We start from the raw sequence: 19264 nt of genomic DNA on the forward strand, positions 1-19264 counted from the left end.
TTTCTCTCTTCCTAGGCTTCATCAAGGTCCTCTTGTACGTGGCCTTCATGACCATCATGATCAAAGTGCACACCTTCCCGCTCTTTGCCATCCGGCCCATGTACCTCGCAATGCGGTAAGACCGGCTTTGGTTAACGTTGTCTGGAATCTAAGTTATTTGACCTGCGTTGCGTTCGCATAGCGTTTTAAAAATTTCACGGCAGTGTTTATAAGCTTTTATGGCAGCCTTTTGAAATATTCTACTTCCACAAAATGGGAAAAATCACCAGGCCGTTGCCCACATTTTTGGAAGGACAATTATCTGTCTTCACGTGACATTGGGACACATTTATTATTTACTAGCTTGGGGACCCGGCGATACCCGGGTCATTTGAGAATGGTATTAGTCTTTTAATGTTATGTATTCTGTTTGGAGTCTGTACATCATATGTCATTGTCACCCCTACATATGATGTACACACCCAGTTTTATTATATTTATTTATTGTATGGTTACAAGTGTTTTATTTAATATTTGTATAGAATGTAACCAGGTCTTTTCGAGCCTGGTTGTTTGGCTTGGTACTTTGATATGGCCTAAGGGCTAATCAATAAAATCTTCTTCTTCTTCTTCTCTTTGGAGTGGGTGAACTATAATTCCCAGAATCGTGGGTGAATCCTCCCGAAACCCTGCCAGTGTTATAAGTTGGCCATTTTGGGCATGTGTACCAGGTGTGGTGCAGTATTCTCTGCATGGGGGTGAACAACTGTAATTTCCAGATTCCTGGGGCAATTGCCCCGAAATATCTATCAGTATCCACAGCAGGCAATATTCAGTCTGTGCCAAGTTTGGTCTAGAGTCGTCATTGGCTGGGTTCAGTGGTCTTTGGATGGAGGTGAACTACAACTCCCAAAGGCCCCAACTCTACAACTCCCAAGGCCCCTTCCCACAAATATCTGCAGTATGTTCAGTAGATCATGAAGGTTCTCTGTGTGAAGTGTGGTCCTAGTGCATTGTCGGTGGGGGTCAGTGTTTATCTGGTTGCAGGTGAACTATGTGTAATATGTTGTATTGGTTATGGCTCTTATGTATTGGCTCTGTGTGCCAAGTGTGATGCTCATTCACTGCAGGTGAACTATAAATATAAAACATATGGTTAAAAATTGGTTCATACAAAATCCCCGTGCTGTAGCCGTAAATCAGTCCAGGTCGTCTTTATCATTTAATCATTGAAAGCCTGGGCACATAGCCATGTTTTCAGGGCTTTTTGTTAGATAACATTTGTTATCTACCTTATATACTAGAGTATAAACCGAGTTTTTCAGCCCTTTTTAAGGACTGAAAAAGCCCCCCTCGGCTTATACTCGGGTGAGGGTCCTGGTTGGCTTATATTTGGGTCGGCTTATACTTAAGTATATATGGTACATTTATTATTTTTCTCTATTATTATTACATTCATTATTTTACACTATTACTATTGTTACTATTGCATTTATATTTACATACAATATAATATTATTAGCATAGCGCAATATCAGAATTATATATTACTATATTGTACCGTACCACTAGACTGCATTATTATTAGTAATATTACATACAATATATAATATACAATTATTATAGTGTATTATTATTATATTGCACATAATTATATGGGACCAGGAAGGCATCATTCTGCCATGTCTTCTGTGTCAATATAACAATATAATAATATCTAATACTCATATTATGCTATACTAATACAGTAGAGTCTCACTTATTCAAGCTTCACTTATCCAATGTTCTGTATTATCCAACGCAGTCTGCCTTTTAGTAGTCATTGTTTCTGTAGTAAATGCTGCATTATTTTGGTGCTAAATTCATAAATACAGTAATTACTACACAACATTACTATGTATTGAACTGCTTTTTCTGTCAATCTGTTGTAAAACATGTTTTGGTGCTTAGTTTGTAAAATCATAATGTAATTTTATGTTTAATAGGCTTTTTTCTTAATCCCTCCTTATTATCCAACATTTTCGCTTATCCAATGTTCTGCCAGCCCGTTTATGTTGGATGTGAGACTCTACTGTAATATAATATATTGTATATACATATAATATTGATAATAATATTATAATGTAATACAATATAATAATAATATGCTGTTATAATTGTATATTATCTATTACATGTAATATCACTAATCATATTGCAGTATAGTGGTCTAGTATAATATAGTAATATATGATGCTTACATTGTGCAATGTTAATAATATAATATACTAGCTGTGCCCAGCCACACGTTGCTGTGGCGTTGTCTGGTGGTGTTGGTGAGAAATTGTTGAGGTAGCGGTGGTATTGAATGTCTGTTGTATGGTTGTCTTTATGTTTAGTATGCACACTGAAGTGGATTATATGGCAGTGTGGAGTCAAGATAATCCAGTTCAAAGCAGATAATATAAGATTCTAAATGGGTTATATAGCTGTGTGGAAGGGCCTTGAGTCTACACTGCCATATAATCCAGTTCAAATCTGATAATCTGTGGAAGAGGCCTAAGTGAGGCCTAACTGTGCCTGTCCCCTGGGCTTAGGTTGCTAGGAGATCAAGTGGGCGGAGCTTAGCCTTCTAACTGGCAGCAATTGGATAAAAACTATTATTCCTCTCCCTGTAATTAGGACTTTATTTTTCTTTTCTTTTTGATGTATCTACCTAGAGCCGTGAATGATGGGTTGTGTTGTCAAATTTCGAGGTTGGGGGGCCTGTAGTTTTGTTGTTTTGTCCGCTGCCCTGATGCTATCACTCTTTTATATATATAGATTGTAAGTATGTATAACTTGTAAGCCGCCTTGAGTCCCCTTCGGGGTGAGAAGGGCGGGATTTAAATGTCGCAAATAATTATATTATTATATTTCATTATATTATTATATTGCACATATCTGCAGTCTGATGCCATATAAAGTTGTCACTTTTGTGAATCACTGTCGTCGTTCTCCCATCCATTCGTTGAGAGGTGTCGATGAGATCTGTCATGAGCTTGTTTTCCATCCTAGCAAATGTCCTGACTTGTCCCTTGCTTCTGTCCATCCACCCAGGCAATTCAAGAAAGCCGTGACGGATGCCATCATGTCGCGCCGCGCCATCCGCAACATGAACACCTTGTGAGTATTTGCTTTTTTCAAGGGCTAGGCAACCCAACAGACAGTAATGGCACAAGTTGTTGATGTCCTCTTGGGGATGGTTTGTGTTTTCTGAACTCCTTTTTGCCTTACGCCAGGTACCCGGATGCCACCCCGGAAGAGCTGCAAGCCATGGACAACGTGTGCATCATTTGCCGAGAGGAGATGGTGACGGGCGCAAAACGCCTGCCTTGCAACCACATCTTTCACACCAGGTTTGTTTATTTATCGTGTCGGAAGCAAATTGAGACTACAGCTATAATGTATTTCCTTTGACTGCTTGTTGTGCCTCTGGTGTGGTTGTGAGCAGGTCCTCCATTGTGCATGTGGCAGTGCTCAGGCCGCATTGTCGTCAGTGGTCTGTGGTTTGCTCTTCTCCGCACTCGCATGTTGCGGACTCCACTTTGTGGCCCCATTTCTGAAGGTTGGCTCTGTATCTCGTGGTGCCAGAGCGCAGCCTGTTCAGCGCCTTCCAAGTCGCCCAGTCTTCTGTCTGCCCAGGAGGGAGTCTGGCATCCGGCGTTAGCCACTGATTGAGGTTCTGTGTTTTAGGCTGCCACTTTTGGATTCTTGCTTGCTGAGATGTTCCTGCGAGTATCTCCGTAGATCCTAGGAAGCTAGTGGGCAGTGATGGCATGATCATCAACATAGATGAAACTGTTATTCCAACTTGCCAAGGAATCTGCATCTCGTGGTGCCAGAGCGCAGTCTCTTCAGCGCCTTTCAAGTCTGTGTGCTCAGTAGGGAGTCACTCAATGATTGAGGTTCTGGGTTTTACCCTGCCGCTTTTGGACTCTTGCTTGCTGGGGTGTTCCTGCGAGTATCTCTGTGGATCTTGGGAAGCTATTTCTTGATTCAAGGTGTTGGCATGCTGGCTGATACCCACCCAGGGGATGGACTGGAGATGTCACTGCCTTGGTCCTTTCCTTGCTGGTGGATATCAAGTGGTACAATACTGACTAAACAGTATAAATTTTCCGGCCATGAAAGCCTTCGACAACACAGTAACCGATGCTGCCACTTCCTCTTTCTCAGCTGCCTGCGGTCGTGGTTCCAGCGCCAGCAGACCTGCCCCACTTGCCGGATGGACGTCCTCCGCGCCTCCCTCCCCACCCAGTCCCAGGCTCCCCCCGAACAGCAGGACGGAGGGCAGCAGCCGCAGCCGCCCCACCAGACCCCACTCATCCCCCAGCCCCCAAACTGTAAGTAAGCAATCGTTTCAGACGTGTTTGGAATGATGCGCAGTCATGTTGTTGTTGTTGTTGTGATGCGCCCTTTTCCCCTTCCTCTGCAGTTCCCCAAGGCCTCCTGCCCCCTTTTCCTCCCGGGATGTTCCCCCTGTGGCCTCCCATGGCTCCATTCCCTCCCGTGCCCGGCGTTCAGCCACAGAACAACGCAGAAAACGCTTCGACGGCCGCTCCTTCCACATCCGGAGCCCAAGGAGCAGGTGAGAAATGCTTGTCTGTTCTTAAAGTGAAAAGCACACATTAGGGGTCGGCTGGTTTCCCCTGAATTAGCAGTAAGAGCAGCTAAACCAGTGATTCCCAAAGTGGGCACTGCAGCGATCCAGGGGGCGGTGATGCCACCTATTAGGACACGGGGGCGGGGCCAGGGGAGGGGCGGGGCCTCTTCCCAAGTGCTGGAGACAGGGCTGAGCACATGAGACACCTGTTAGGGGGCGGAGCTAGAGGAGTGGGCGTGGCTTCTTCCCAAGAACCCGAGACAGGGCTGAGCCTCTATGCCTTTCCTGAGGAGGCTTGTTGGGACACAGAGGGCGAAGCTAGGGAAGGGGGCAGGGCCTCCTTCCAAGAGCCCGAGACAGGGCTGAGCCTCTACCTCTCTTAAGAGGCCTTTTAGAACTAAAGGGCGGGGCTGGGGTGGGGGCAGGGCCTCTTCCCAAGAGCCTCTGTATACCTCCCCTGAGGCACTTGTTAGAACACGGGGGCGGGGTATAGAGGTTCCGCCCCGTCAGGCACTTGGGAAGAGGCCCCGCCCCCTGTGTCCTGGCAGGCGCCGCAGGACAGGGATAGAAGCTCAGCCCTGCCTCAGAGCTCGTAACTCCGCCCATCCCAGTCCTGGCTGCCCATTTGTGGCCCCGCCCACCTCTCCCCTCCCCCTCCCAGCCCTGCATCTTGGACTAGGGGAGAGGCTCAGCCCCGCCCTCTTGAGCAGGAGCCACGCCCACCCCTTTAAGCCATGCCCCACTTTTAGGGGGCACTGATTAATATTTTTTCTGGAAAGGGGGCGGCAGGCCAAATAAGTTTGGGAACCACTGAGCTAAACCATCCAGTCATCCGTCAAAGGTTTAATGTTTTGCTTTCACCAGGGACCTCAAGGCCCAGGAGTGATTCAGCCTCCGCTTCCGACGCGACGGCCTCGGCTGGGACGGTGCCTGGCTTCCCCTTCCCTCCCCCTTGGATGGGGATGCCCTTCCCGCCTCTCTTTGGTACGTCTTGGGACCCAAAACGGTGGTTTGTGTGGCTGCGATTTAGGGGAGATGTTCATCTATATCTGGAGAGCCATGCTGCCTTAGATCATAAACGGTCTGGCACTTTCTTGTAACTGCTTTGCCTGTGGTCTGGCTTGTTTGTTTGTTTATTTATTTATTTAATTTACAGTATTTATATTCCGCCCTTCTCACCCCGAAGGGGACTGAGGGCGGATCACATTATATACCGTGTTTCCCCGAAAATAAGACAGTGTCTTATATTAATTTTTGTTCCCAAAGATGCTCTAGGTCTTATTTTCAGGGGATGTCTTATTTTTCCATGAATAAGTATTCACATTTATTGTTGAATAAAAAAAATGAACATTTATCATATACTGTTCAGTAGTTGTCATCACAAACCAGCATGACCAGACATGTGAATCCTATTCAATAATTTCTTGTTACTACCACTATTTCCATGTACAACAATCTATGGTACGTACATTTAATGATCCTGCATGATCTGGTGTTCTGTTCGGTGGGCATGCTTCCAAACAAGAACTTTGGTAGGTCTTACTTTCGGGGGAGGCCTTATATTTAGCAATTCTGCAAAATCTCTACTAGGTCTTATTTTCAGGAGATGTCTTATATTTGGGGAAACAGGGTACATATAGGGCAAACATTCAATGCCCATATACACATAGAACCGAGGCAGAGACAGACGCAGAGGCAATTTAACCTTCTCCTGAGGGGATGTTCCATTCCGGCCACAGGGGGGAACAGCTGCTTCATCATCCACTGAGCTGCACTTCCTCATTCCAACGTCATAAATTAGTTAAATTTGCCTCCCCACTTGATACCCTGTTTCCCCTAAAATAAGACATCCCCAGAAAATAAGACCTAGTAGAAGTTTTGCTGAATTGCTAAATATAAGGCCTCCCCTGAAAGTAAGACCTAGCAAAGATTTTGTTTGGAAGCATGACCTCCGAACAGAACACCAGAGCACACAGGATCGGTAAATGTACATACCATAAAGTGTTGTACATGGAAATAGTAGTAGTAACAAGAAATTCTTGATAGGATTCACAGTTTATCTGGATTTGCTGGTTTGTGATGACAACTACTGTACAGTATATAATAAATGTTCATTTTTGTTGTTCAACAATAAATGTGAATTCTTCTTCATGGAAAAATAAGACCTCCCCTGAAAATAAGACCTAGAGCATCTTTGGGAGCAAAAATTAATATAAGACACTGGCTTATTTTCGGGGAAACACGGTAGATGCAACTATCTTTCCTGTTGCTAGGTCAGCAATGAGCAGGGGCTATTTTTAAATGTTTTAATTGACAGTTGCTCACCCCACCACGGGCTGGCCTCGAACTCATGACCTCATGGTCAGAGTGATTTATTGCAGCAGGCTGCTCACCAGCCTGCGCCACAGCCCGCCCCCTCCTGCACAGCCACCTCTCTCTCCTTTCCCTCCTCCAAGGCTTCCCTCCGATGCCGGTGCCTCCCTCCGGGTTTGCGGGGCTGACGGAAGAAGAGCTGCAAGCCATGGAAGGCCACGAGCGGCAGCACTTGGAGGCCCGGCTCCAGTGCCTGCAGAACATCCACACGCTCCTCGACGCAGCCATGCTGCAGATCAACCAGTACCTCACAGTCTTGGCAACCATCGGGTAAATGACACTTACCAGTGCTTTGTACTTCACCCCGGATCCTATATCTTTTCCTTTTCACGGCAGCCTCTCAGGTGCCCGGTCACCTGGATCTCTCAAGATGTGACGCATTACTCTGCACTCTTTTGTCCCCCTTCTAGGACACCTCGACCCGCACCGCCCCCCTCGACCTCCCCTCCAAAGACCCCCAGCCCCGAGCCCGGCCCCGCTGAGCCCAGCACTGTCTTCCAATCTGAAGACGGCGCCTCTTCATTACCAGCAGAGACAGAGGCATCGAGCCAAGCAGGTACAGTAGAGTTCCGCTTATCCGACTTCCGCTTATCTGACACACTGTATTATCCAACTTGCCGGCATCGGATAATACGGTGTGTCGGATACATGGAAGTCGGATCACATTCAGAAAGAGCTTGAAAACCTCACTCATCACTCATCCCCATAACAATGCTCATCCCCATAATAATGCTGTATCCGTGACCATTTTCGTACCAGTTTGCACTTTTTACCTCTGTGTATTATGACACAGCAAACAAGATAGATATGCTGGGTTTCATATCACAAAATCACAAGTCGAACCCCAAGTGTGATGTATTTTTGGATAATGCGCGCAGATCCCAGTAGGGTGGCCTTTTGCAGTTGGCAGATCGTAATTTTGTCAATGTCTATTGTTTCTAAATGCCGGCTGAGATCTTTTGGCACAGCACCAAATGTGCCCATCACCTGCACTGGTTTCTGCCAGAGTCTTTGAAGTTCATTTTTGTGGTAAAATTAGGTGCCTCAGTTTATATTCTGGTCGGCTTATACTCGAGTATATACGGTAATTAAAATATACAGTAAATATTTTTTCTCCTCCCACTTCTTACAGATGGTTGTCCTCTTGTCCTTTCAGGTCCCCTCTCGGAGGGCGGTGCCGAAGGTTACGCGGAGCCCTCCGAGCACAAACCGGATGGAGAGAACTCTTTGCTGCCGGAGGAGCCGGACACGGCGGAACTGCGCCGGCGCCGGCTTCAAAAACTTGAACTGCCCTCTTCCCCTTCCCATTGATAGCCCTGCGGCCCCCACGGAGCAAGCCTTGCCCTTTGCCTGATGAGTTAAACCATTGCGGGGAATTTTATTTCCCTTTTCCGTAATACAAGGAGAAGAAGAAAAGCAGCGTTCGGTGGAAGGGACGGGACAAACGAGACGAGTGTTTTGATATTTTTGCGCCATCAAGTGCCAATGTGGATGTGAAGGCTGCGGGGGGCACAGTTTGCAGCGACAGGAGGAGGGATGGGATTGAGATACATGCCTTGGAAACTACACCAAGATGGGGGCAACGATCCTTTTTGTATCTCGACCGGACAGATGTTCACGCTCCACAATAGGTCTTCCTCCTTCCCTTCTTGCCATCTCGACAGCGAGGGAATAAACAGGGTGCGAGCGGCTTCTTCTACACAGATTCCTGTTGCTTTAGTTCTCTAGTTTTATGGTTACAGGATATATCTTTTGTTTCCTCACTTCTTTCCTGAGCAAAAGTTTGACGGGAACGGAAGGAGCTCTGTGAGTGAATTCCCTTCCCAAGCGAGAGAGTTTGGGGTCCGGCATAGGCTGAGCCGAAATAAGCAAAAGGAAGTTGCAAGAGTTGGCTCTTTCTTGCGATGGGATCAATGGAAAGGCTTCTGTTGTTTCAACTAGATGATCCGGAGCCTGTTAGTCCTCTCTCTTTATGGAAGTGGCTTGTTTTTTTCCGGGAACGCTCCTGAAAGTAGGAAAAAGTAACAATTGGGAAGCGTGTGGTATGTTGTGTCCAGTTTGGCTTGTTTGAATGGAAACGGCATCTGGAAGTCTGTGGTATGTTGTGACATATTATGACTTATTTGGATGGAAACAGTATCGGGAAGTCTGTGGAATGTTGTGTCAAATTTTGCTTGTTTGGATGGATGGAAATAGTATGTGGTCCAGAGTGTACTGCATCCATATTTTCTTCAATTTCAGAGGGCTGGGATGAGATGCAAGCTTGCTGCAAATGCATACTGGTACATAAATCCGGTTGTTTCAAACCGCAGATATATAAGAGTGTCTACGATCCATGCATTGCCGTTGCCCTCCGTGCTTTGCATCGTCGGCATTTAGCTTGAAGAAAACGTTGACTGTTTCATCCTTGTAACTCTTTCGAATCAAGGGAACAGCTATTGTTGTCGATGGCAGACCTGACATCCTCTCCACCTCGGGTTCATTTCTTTCTCTTCTCATATTTCTGTCGTTTGTCTCCTGAAATGTTAGAAACTAATGCGTCTTATTTGGAGATCTCTGCAAAGGCAGGCAGGGCGGACATTCCTTTTTAAACTCTGCAGATTGGAAATGTTGGGAGTGTGTGACTTGGGTTGGTGAGGCTTCTTTCCTGAGCTGAATTCCCAACCCCTTCTGGCATGTTTCGCCATCTGTTGATACAGTAGAGGCCCACTTATCCGACTCCTTCTCATCCGACTCCTTCTCATCCCACTTATCCGACCTGAGGGAAGGGCGGGCAGGACGGCAAAGGCACAGCGGCAGCAGAAGCTTCCTCTTTCTCGATGGCCTGAAAGAGGAGAAGGAGGATCGCCACCCTCCCTATTATCCAACAGTTTTGCTTCTCCGACATTCTCGCCCGCCCATTTATGTCGGATAAGTGGGATCCTACTGTACAACAGCTCACAACATCCCGTCAGCCAAATATTTGTGAGTCTTCGGGGGATGGCTTTGTATTTCATCCCATGTTGGGAATGGAGAGCTTCATCCTGAAGACTGTTATTATTATGAAGGGAAATGGAATATATTCAGTGCTAGATTCAGCTAGGCCTCCCTCGTATGAAGGGAAATGGAATATATTCAGTGCTAGATTCAGCTAGGCCTCCCTCGTTCACGTTTTGGGATACGCACCCAACAATCCCATTTAGGAGTCACTACACTTTGAGAGGGACTGATGCTATGTCGGGTCCAAGATCTCCAGTACTACTTTCAGGATTCCTTTCTGTAGAGTATGGAATGCCTCCGTACAAATTTATGCAGCCGATTGCTAAGTCTGTAGTTGAGGAATGGGAGGGGAACCTATGGGCCTTTGAATATTTAGAACATCCATGTTTCATTATATTCAGGTACCTATACAATTTGAGTTCTCAATATCCAACATGCCTAAATAACCACTTTGGGTGTGCAAGGAGGCTTGGGTTTTTACTGCCTAGTTTGCTATGGTTTCCTTTGGCATTCTCCCATCAGTTTTGTCATGCTGTTAAGCAAAGCTTCTCTGTCCCATCCCATCTTCCGGTCTTGTCTGTTTGAACGCGGCTCGTTTGAGTATTCGGCTATGCCCTTTGGGCTGCGTACTACCCACTTTCATTGCACATGTTTCTGTGACGCATCCTCTTTTTAAACAATTTATTTTCCAATTGAGACGAAAGCAATAGCCAGAAACTCCTTTCAGTCTGTGAGCATCGTTGATGCCACGGAGAGAGGCAGCATTTAGTTCTATACCAAACTTACCATTTGGTTCCTGTTTCCACCCAAAGTAAACATTGTTTTGCAGAATTTCTCTGCAAGGAGATCAGAACTTTGAGGAGAAGTATCTTAACTTTTGTTCTAACCTCTAAAAGGAAAACCTTGTTGAACCTTGCTCCTTCCAAGTTGAGACGGAGCAAGGCTGTCAACCTCTAATGTTCCTTACGGCTTATCTGTGGAGGCGGAGGAAGTTCTGAGTAATTATTTAATTGTTTGTAAATACTGTATAATTTTTAATAGCTTGGATTGTGTATATACAGCAAATTAAAAAAACACCTTGCATTAAAGATGGTGCTCTTTCCATCTGTTTTGGTGTGAATTTGTAGGGCAGAGGAAAGAGTTGATGCCGCTTCTAGATCAGGGCTGGGCAAACTTTTTCCACCTATGAGGAGACGCCAATGGCGCTCCCTTCAATGATATTGCAGGTTGTAGTGAGTACTGTGAACATGTCCGAGAGCCCTGCCAATGTCCTCCACAAACCATCCTACCCACCACCCAAGTGAAGGCTTTTAAACCGGAACAATTTCCTCCTAGAGTTGTAGTTCACCTACATCCAGAGCACATTATGAACCCAATAATAAATAAACAAGGATGGATCTGAACCAACTAGGCGGGCATACCCGATATACCCTAATTTGAATACTGGTGGGTTTTGAAGGGAATTGGCCTGGACATTTTGGAGTTGTAGGTACTGGGATGTATAGTTCACCTTCAATCAATGAGCATCCTGAACTCCACCAAAAATGGAATTGGACCAAACTTGGCACACAGAGCCCCCCATGACCAGCACAAAACACTGGAGATCTTTGAGAGAAATTCACCTTTATTTGTGGAATTGTAAATCACCTACATCCAGAGAGCACTGTAAACCCAAACGCTGATGGATCTGGGCTAAACTGGGCACCCAGACCTGATATGCGGAAATTGGATAACTGGAGGGGTTTGGGTTAGGGTTAGGGAACGGGTCTTCCTTTCTGGGAGTTGTAGTTCTCCCACAACCAGGGAAACTGACTTCCACCGATGTTGGACCTGGACCAAACTTGGCACACAGACCTGATACGCTGAAATTTGATTTCTGGAGGGGTTTGACGGGAACGGACATTCCTTTCTGGGAGTTGTAGTTCACCCACAACCAGGGAAATCGTGACCCTCCACCAATGATCGGCCTGTAACAAACTTGGCACAGAGAACCCTCATGACTAACTCAACCTACTGGAGGGGCTTGAGGGGACTGACTCACCATAGTGGGAGTTGTAGTTCACCCTACAGCCAGAGAGCACACTCAACTCCACCCATGATGCATCCAAAGCAAACTTGCCCAACATCACAAACTCAAGGTTAACCTGGCATGACTCACTCAACCTTGAAGGGAGTGACTCACCAGAGTGGGAGTTGTAGTTCACCCTAGAGCCAGAGAGGACAATGAACCCCACCCATGATGCATCCAGAACAAATGTGCCCAACATCACAAACTTTTTAAAGTATGGATGGAGTTTTTCGGGGTCAACCTGGCATGATGGGAGTTATAGTTCACCCACAATTGAAAAATCAACATTTTGGGAAAGCTAGTTTACAATATTTTTCAGAAATCATTGAGAGAGAGCATGGGTCGGGTGCGATTTTTTTTTATTGGTGCTCAAGATGCACGTGTGGAACGGTCACCACGTTCCTCAGCGTGGGCACTGGCCAAGGTAAGGCTGAAGTACTACGTATCCCTGGATATCGTAGCGGAAGGCTCTCCAGTTGATGAGATAGTCGGACAGGTTGCAGCCGCTGAAGGCCAGGCAGACCTCGTCCGGCGTGAGGACCCGGGCCCACATGTTGACGTCCATCAGCTCCCCGACGAAGGACTCGTTGGCCTCGTAGCCGCCCAAGGTGGAGTCCTGGTCCTGGCCCAGGACGATGGAGGCGTCGTTGCTGATGGAGTAGCCCTTCTGGAGGCCCAGCCGGGGCAGCGGCTTCCCGTCCACCCAGAGGGTCACCAACCCCGTGGCCGACTCCCAGCTGGCGCAGAGGTGCTCCCATGCGGGTATGTTGGCCGGCCTGTCGGGAATGGTGAACGTCACGTAGGCGTTGCCGACGTAAACCCGGTACTCGTTGGGCTTCTCCTTGAAGAGGATGATGTCGTTGTCGGTGTGCTTTGTGGCGTACGAGAAGAAAGTGACCGGCCGGGTCAGGAGGGTGTAGTAGCGCAGGCAGACGGTGAAGCTGGTCAGCGGGTGCGGGATCACAGCCTTCACCACCACGGCGGCCGAGTCCGACTCCACGGGGAACACGAAGGACGTCCTCTGGAGATCTGCGGGGAGGCAACAGGCACCGTCGTGGAATGAGGTCCTCCACAGAGGACATCATCAAACGAGAGCTTGGATCCGCATCAAATCCACTTTGAATCCACTTTATTTATTTAATACATTTATATCCCACCCATTCCCACCCAGAAGGGGACTCAGAGCGGCTTACAAATTAAATGTACATACAATATTATATTATTAAGGTAAAGGTAAAGGTTTCCCCTGACGTTAAGTCCAGTCATTTCTGACTCTGGGGGTTGGTGCTCATCTCCATTTCTAAGCCGAAGAGCCAGCGTTGTCCATAGACACTCCAAGGTCATGTGGTCACGGGCATGACTGCATGGAGCGCCGTTACCTTCCCGCCGGAGCGGTACCTATTGATCTACTCACATTGGCATGTTTTCTAACTGCTAGGTTGACAGAAGCTGGAGCTAACAGCGGGCGCTCACTCCGCTCCCATGGTTTGAACCTGGGACCTTTCGGTCTGCAAGTTCAGCAGCTCAGTGCTTTAACACACTGCGCCACTGGGACTCCTTTATAATATTATATATTATTATATTATATATTATATAATATTATATATTATTGTAAATTATATTGTATATAAGTATATATGCATATGTGTATACACACACACACACAAACAAACATACAATTAGCAAAGCATGTTACTGGTGGGAGAGGGCTATAAACACCTCGACCAGACCGTTCCTGGGCCACCTCACCAAACTACAAATCCCAGAGGCAGGAGCTGGATTTAACGTGGATCCATGCTCTGGTGTGATGAGGCAGCGGCGAGGAAATGGAAGTGGGGTACAAAAATAAAGTTGTTATTATTATTATTATTATTATTATTATTATTATTATTATTATTATTCTTGGGGCCCCTGGTGGATCAGTGTGTTAAAGCACTGAGCTGCTGAACTTGCAGACTGAAAGGTCTCAGGTTCAAATCCCAGGAGCGGAATGAGCTCCCATTGTTAGCCCCAGCTCCTGCCAACCTAGCAGTTCGAAAACATGCAAATGTGAGTAGATCAATAGGTACGGAAGGTAACGCCGCTCCATGCAGTCATGCCAGCCACATGACCTTGGAGATGTCTATGGACAACGCCGGCTCTTCGGCTTAGAAATAGAGATGAGCACCAACCCCCAGAGTCAAATACGACTGGACTTAATGTCAGGGGAAACCTTTACCTTTACCTATTATTATTATTATTATTATTATTATTATTATTATTATTATTATTATTATTATGATGTACAGGAGTTGTAGGGACTGGGATATATAGTTCACCTGAACTCCACCAATGATGGACCTGGAACTAGCTTGGTACAGAGCCCCCATGACCAACACAAAATACTGGAGGGAGTGGTGGGAGTTGTAGTTCACCTACATCCAGAGAGCACTCTGAACCCAAACCATGATGGATCTGGACCAAACTTGGCATGCCGGCCCAATATGCCCAAATTGGATTACCAGAGGGGTTTGGGTTAGGGTGAGGGAATGGACCACCTGGGAGTTGTAGTTCACACACAACGAGAGACTACGGCCTCCACCGAGGATAGACCTGGACCACACCTGGCACACAGAACCCCCATGACCCACTCCACTTAATGGAGGGGTTGGAGGGGACTGACTCACCAGAGTGGGAGTTGTAGTTCACCCTACAGGCGGGGTGTAGTTCACCCTGAACCTCACTGAAGATGCATCTAGAACAAATATGCCCAACATGGCAAACTTTATGTACTGATGGAGTTTCTAGGGAGTTGGCATAATGGGAGTTGTAGTTCACCCACACCTTTCTGGTTGGTAGGTGAACTGCATGTCCCATAAATCACCGACAATTCCTCCCAAATCCCTCCAGTATTTTCTACTGGTCATGGGGGTTCTGTGTAGGAAGTTTGGCCCAATTCTATCCATCGGTGGGGTTCGAGGGCCTCTTTGATTGTAGGTGAACTATAAATCCCAGCAACTATAACTCCCAGATCCCAAGGTCTATTTTCCCCAAACTCCACCAGTGTTCACATTAGGGTATATTGGGTATGTATGCCAAGTTTGGTCCAGAACCATCACTGTCTGGGTTCGTAGTATGTTCTGGATATGTGAACTATAAATCCCAGCAACGACAACTCCCAAATCTCAAGGTCTATTTCCCCCAAACTCCACCAGTGTTCACGTTTGAGCATATTGCGTATTAGTGCCAAGTTTGGTCCAGATCCATTATGGAGTCCATGGTGCTCTCTGGATGTAGGTGAACTACAACTCCCAAACTCAACGTCAAGGCCCATCGAACCCTTCCAGTATGTCATGTTGGCTATGACAAGTCTGGTTCAGTTTGTGACAAGTCTGGTTCAATTCCATCGCTGGTGGAGTTCAGAATGCTCTTTGATTGTAGGTGAACTATAAATCCCAACGACTGTGTTAGTCGAATGTGGATGATTAGTATCTATCGATCTCTCTCACTGCAATAATACTCACCTTGCTGAGCAAAGGACCCCACGAAGCCAGCGAAGACGAGGACCAGGATGCGAAGGACCTCCATTGTGGTTCCTTCCAGAGATAGAACAACTTGGATGGGATTTCTAGCTCTCCTCTGCCTTTTATGTCCATGGCCGGCTTCTTTCTCCTCATCCCCGCAATGGGGAATGTCATAAAAACGTCTCCAAATTCCTTATTAAGATGACCATTCCAGTTTGGGGCTTCCCCGCCAGGTAGACCCCGTCGCATTCCTCGCTTCCTCTTCCTAACTTTTAAGAGACACTTGATTGAGACCCACGGAAACTTCGAGATCCGATCAAAACAGGTTCCGTTGCTCTGTTGGGCAAGGTTTGGATGGCGTGTCTTTGAACAGGATCCTGGAGAGAGCCTTGGGAAACGGAGAACAATATTCTGGTGAAAAAGAGGTTTTCCGGGTGTCCATTTTCCATCTTTTCACAGCCGAAAAATGTCAACATGCATGGCTGCTGACCAATGTTTATTTATGGATCGCGTCGGAAGCAAATCGAGGGTACAGTTATCATGTATTTACGAACACAAACAAAGTGAATAACTTGGCATTGTGTACTAGATGTCCTATTTTGTCAATCAGGACTGACCATTTCCTGAACCAGTCTTGGTTTTTTTGACTACAGTAGAGTCTCGTTATCCAATGTAAACGGTAGGCATGTCCGATCGATGAAAAAAATGTTTCAATTCTCGTTTCTAAAGTACGGGGTGCTGGCGCTTCGATATAGAAAGTATTTCCGATTTTTTTCACCCCAAAATTTCGGATATTTCCGAAAATTCGTAATGATTCGAAATGTTTCTAAAATGACGGACGCGCATGCGCAATCGCCAAAAAAAAAAAAGGAACCGGGGGGGGGGGGACTTTTACAGGGCTCTCCCGCCCTCATTTCTTGAGCTATCCTCCTCAACCCTAGCCCCCACCTTTGCATCCACCGTGGAAGCTTCTGATTGGCCAGGGAACGGCAGCCATGTTAGGCTGTGCTAAGCTCCCATTCTAGGTAGGTTGTAGAAACAAAAAAATAAATAAAAATATTTTTAAAAATATATTTAAAAAAATTGGGGGGGGGGGGGAATTAACAAAACAATAAGAGACAATTAGAGAATGGGCCAACAATGGTTCGAATTACATTGCTGGTTGCGCTGTGAGACAATGTCTCGGAATGCGTATCAAAAAGCGAGAACAATCCGAAATAATTCTGATATATGATTCAAAACGATTTTTTGGACATGTCTAGTAAACGGGCCGGCAGAATGTTGGATAAGCGAATATGTTGGATAATAAGGAGAGATTAAGAAAAAGCCTATTAAACATCAAAATAAGTTATGATTTTACAAATTAAGCACCAAAACAACATGCTATACAACAAATTTGACAGAAAAAGTAGTTCATTACACATTAATGCTATGTAGTAATTACTGTATTTACGAATTTAGCACCAAAATATCATGATATATTGCGTTGGATGCGTTGGATAATCCAGAACGTTGGATAAGTGAGACTCTACTGTATTTTGTCAATTAGGACTGACCATTTCCTGAACCAGTCTTGGTTTTTTTGACTACAGTAGAGTCTCGCTTATCCAATGTAAATGGGCCAGCAGAACGTTGGATAAGCGAATATGTTGGATAATAAGGAGAGATTAAGGAAAAGCCTATTAAACATCAAAATAGGTTATGATTTTACAAATTAAGCACCAAAACATTATGTTATACAACAAATTTGACATAAAAAGTAGTTCAATACACAGTAATGCTATGTAGTAATTACTGTATTTATGAATTTAGCACCAAAATATCACGATGTATTGAAAACATTGACTACAAAAATGCGTTGGATAATCCAGAATATTGGATAAGCGAGTGTTGGATAAGTGAGACTCTACTGTATTTGTATATTTTCTTTTCCTTTGATTAATGAAATCATGAATTATATATTCTGATATATAAGATCACCAAGTTTCTACGTCCCATTTTGTCTCATCCCTCCATCCTCGGGCTATTGTGGCTTGTATTGCAGCTGTCATATATCCAATTATTGTTATCGTCCCTTACCTTTATTGTGAGAGACATATATCTGGCTTTGTCCCATATTAATTCTTTCCCTATTATTTCTTCCATTTCTTTTCTTATTTTACTATAAAAGATTTGAATTTTGGAGAGACAGCTATTGGATGACCAGCCTCATTATAATTCTATTCTGAATGTTATTAGGTTCCTTTCATCGGGTTATTTTAATCTAATGATTTTATCTTATATTGCTGCTATAGTCCCCCCGTCCCCCACACACACCTTTGAAGTTGACGGAATTGCATTGGTGGTTGTTTGATATTATTACTGTTGTATAAACCTTTGTTTTAACTTCTGTTTTATCATCTTCTTGTGTTTTAAACTGTGTATATTGTTAATGTATTTGCACTGTTACTTTTGTAACATTGTGAGCCACCCCGAGTCCCCACGGGGAGATGGTGGCGGGGTATAAATAAAGTTTTATTATTATTATTGTTATTATTTTATTATGACACAGCAAACAAGATAGACATGCTGGATTTCATATCACAAAATCACAAGTCGAACACTTCCCAAGAGTTTAGGACTGTGTGATGTATTTTCGGATGATGCGTGCAGATCCCAGCAGGGTGGCCTTTTGCAGTTGGCAGTCCGAAGGGACTTGGGGCAGTTTCCAAACATAAGTAAAACATTCAAAACCAACACAGAAAACATACAACAGAACCATAATTAATATAATAATAATAATAATAATAATAATAATAATAATAATAATAATAACTTATTATTATTATTATTATTATTATTAATAATAATAATAATAATAATCCTTGCAGCCCAGGAGCAAGCCATCAGAACAAAGGCAATTAAGGCCAAGATCGAAAAATCAGCTGATGACCCAAAATGCAGACTGTGCAAGGAAGCTGATGAAACCATTTATCATCTCTTCAGCTGCTGTAAGAAAATCGCACAGACAGACTACAAACAGAGGCACAGCTATGTGGCCCAAATGATCCATTGGAACTTATGCCTCAAGTACCACCTCCCAGCAGCAAAGAACTGATGGGATCACAAACCTGCAAAAGTATTGGAAAATGAGCACGCAAAGATACTGTGGGACTTCTGAATCCAGACTGACAAAGTTCTGGGACACAACACACCAGACATCACAGTTGTGGAAAGGAAAAAGGTTTGGATCATTGATGTCGCCATCCCAGGTGACAGTCGCATTGACGAAAAACAACAGGAAAAACTCAGCCGCTATCAGGACCTCAAGATTGAACTTCAAAGACTCTGGCAGAAACCTGTGCAGGTGGTCCCGGTGGTGATGGGCACACTTGGTGCCGTGCCAAAAGATCTCAGCCAGCATTTGGAAACAATAGACGTTGACAAAATCACGATCTGCCAACTGCAAAAGGCCACCCGACTGGGATCTGTGCGCATCATCCGAAAATACATCACACAGTCCTAGACACTTGGGAAGTGTTCGACTTGTGATTTTGTGAAACAAAATCCAGCATATCGATCTTGTTTGCTGTGTCATAATAAAATAACAACTTTATTTTTATACCCCGCCTCCATCTCCCCAAAGGAACTCGGTGCTGCTAACATGGGGAGACAAACCCGATCCAACAAAGATTAAAACCAAACATACCGGTAGATACTGTATATACTCGAGTATAAGTCTGGTTTTTCAGCCCTTTT

The 19264-nt window shown here is 45.1% G+C and overlaps 2 protein-coding genes across 2 annotated transcripts in view; one reads left to right on the forward strand and one right to left on the reverse strand.

The window, feature by feature from the left end:
• Positions 1–11057, forward strand: part of syvn1 (synoviolin 1) — a 30409-nt gene extending 19352 nt beyond the window's left edge. Inside the window, exons 8-16 of the mRNA XM_062965314.1 lie at positions 16–115; positions 3058–3123; positions 3240–3356; positions 4177–4343; positions 4436–4588; positions 5468–5587; positions 7060–7246; positions 7387–7532; positions 8133–11057. Of these exons, the coding sequence (XP_062821384.1) occupies positions 16–115; positions 3058–3123; positions 3240–3356; positions 4177–4343; positions 4436–4588; positions 5468–5587; positions 7060–7246; positions 7387–7532; positions 8133–8287 (1211 nt within the window). The 3' untranslated portion in view covers positions 8288–11057. The remainder of the gene's footprint in view (positions 1–15; positions 116–3057; positions 3124–3239; positions 3357–4176; positions 4344–4435; positions 4589–5467; positions 5588–7059; positions 7247–7386; positions 7533–8132) is intronic.
• Positions 11058–11559: 502 nt separating this feature from the next.
• On the reverse strand, positions 11560–16515 carry LOC100559226 (C-reactive protein-like). Its single transcript, XM_062965315.1, has 2 exons — positions 15527–16515; positions 11560–13052 (listed from the first exon to the last, which is right to left on the reverse strand). The coding sequence occupies exons 1-2, from the start codon at positions 15588–15590 to the stop codon at positions 12427–12429; spliced, it is 690 nt and encodes a 229-aa protein (XP_062821385.1). The 5' UTR covers positions 15591–16515; the 3' UTR covers positions 11560–12426.
• Between the last annotated feature and the right edge of the window lie 2749 nt (positions 16516–19264).

Source organism: Anolis carolinensis, unplaced genomic scaffold (assembly GCF_035594765.1).
Source record: "Anolis carolinensis isolate JA03-04 unplaced genomic scaffold, rAnoCar3.1.pri scaffold_14, whole genome shotgun sequence".
Classification (NCBI taxonomy): Eukaryota; Metazoa; Chordata; class Lepidosauria; order Squamata; family Dactyloidae; genus Anolis; species Anolis carolinensis.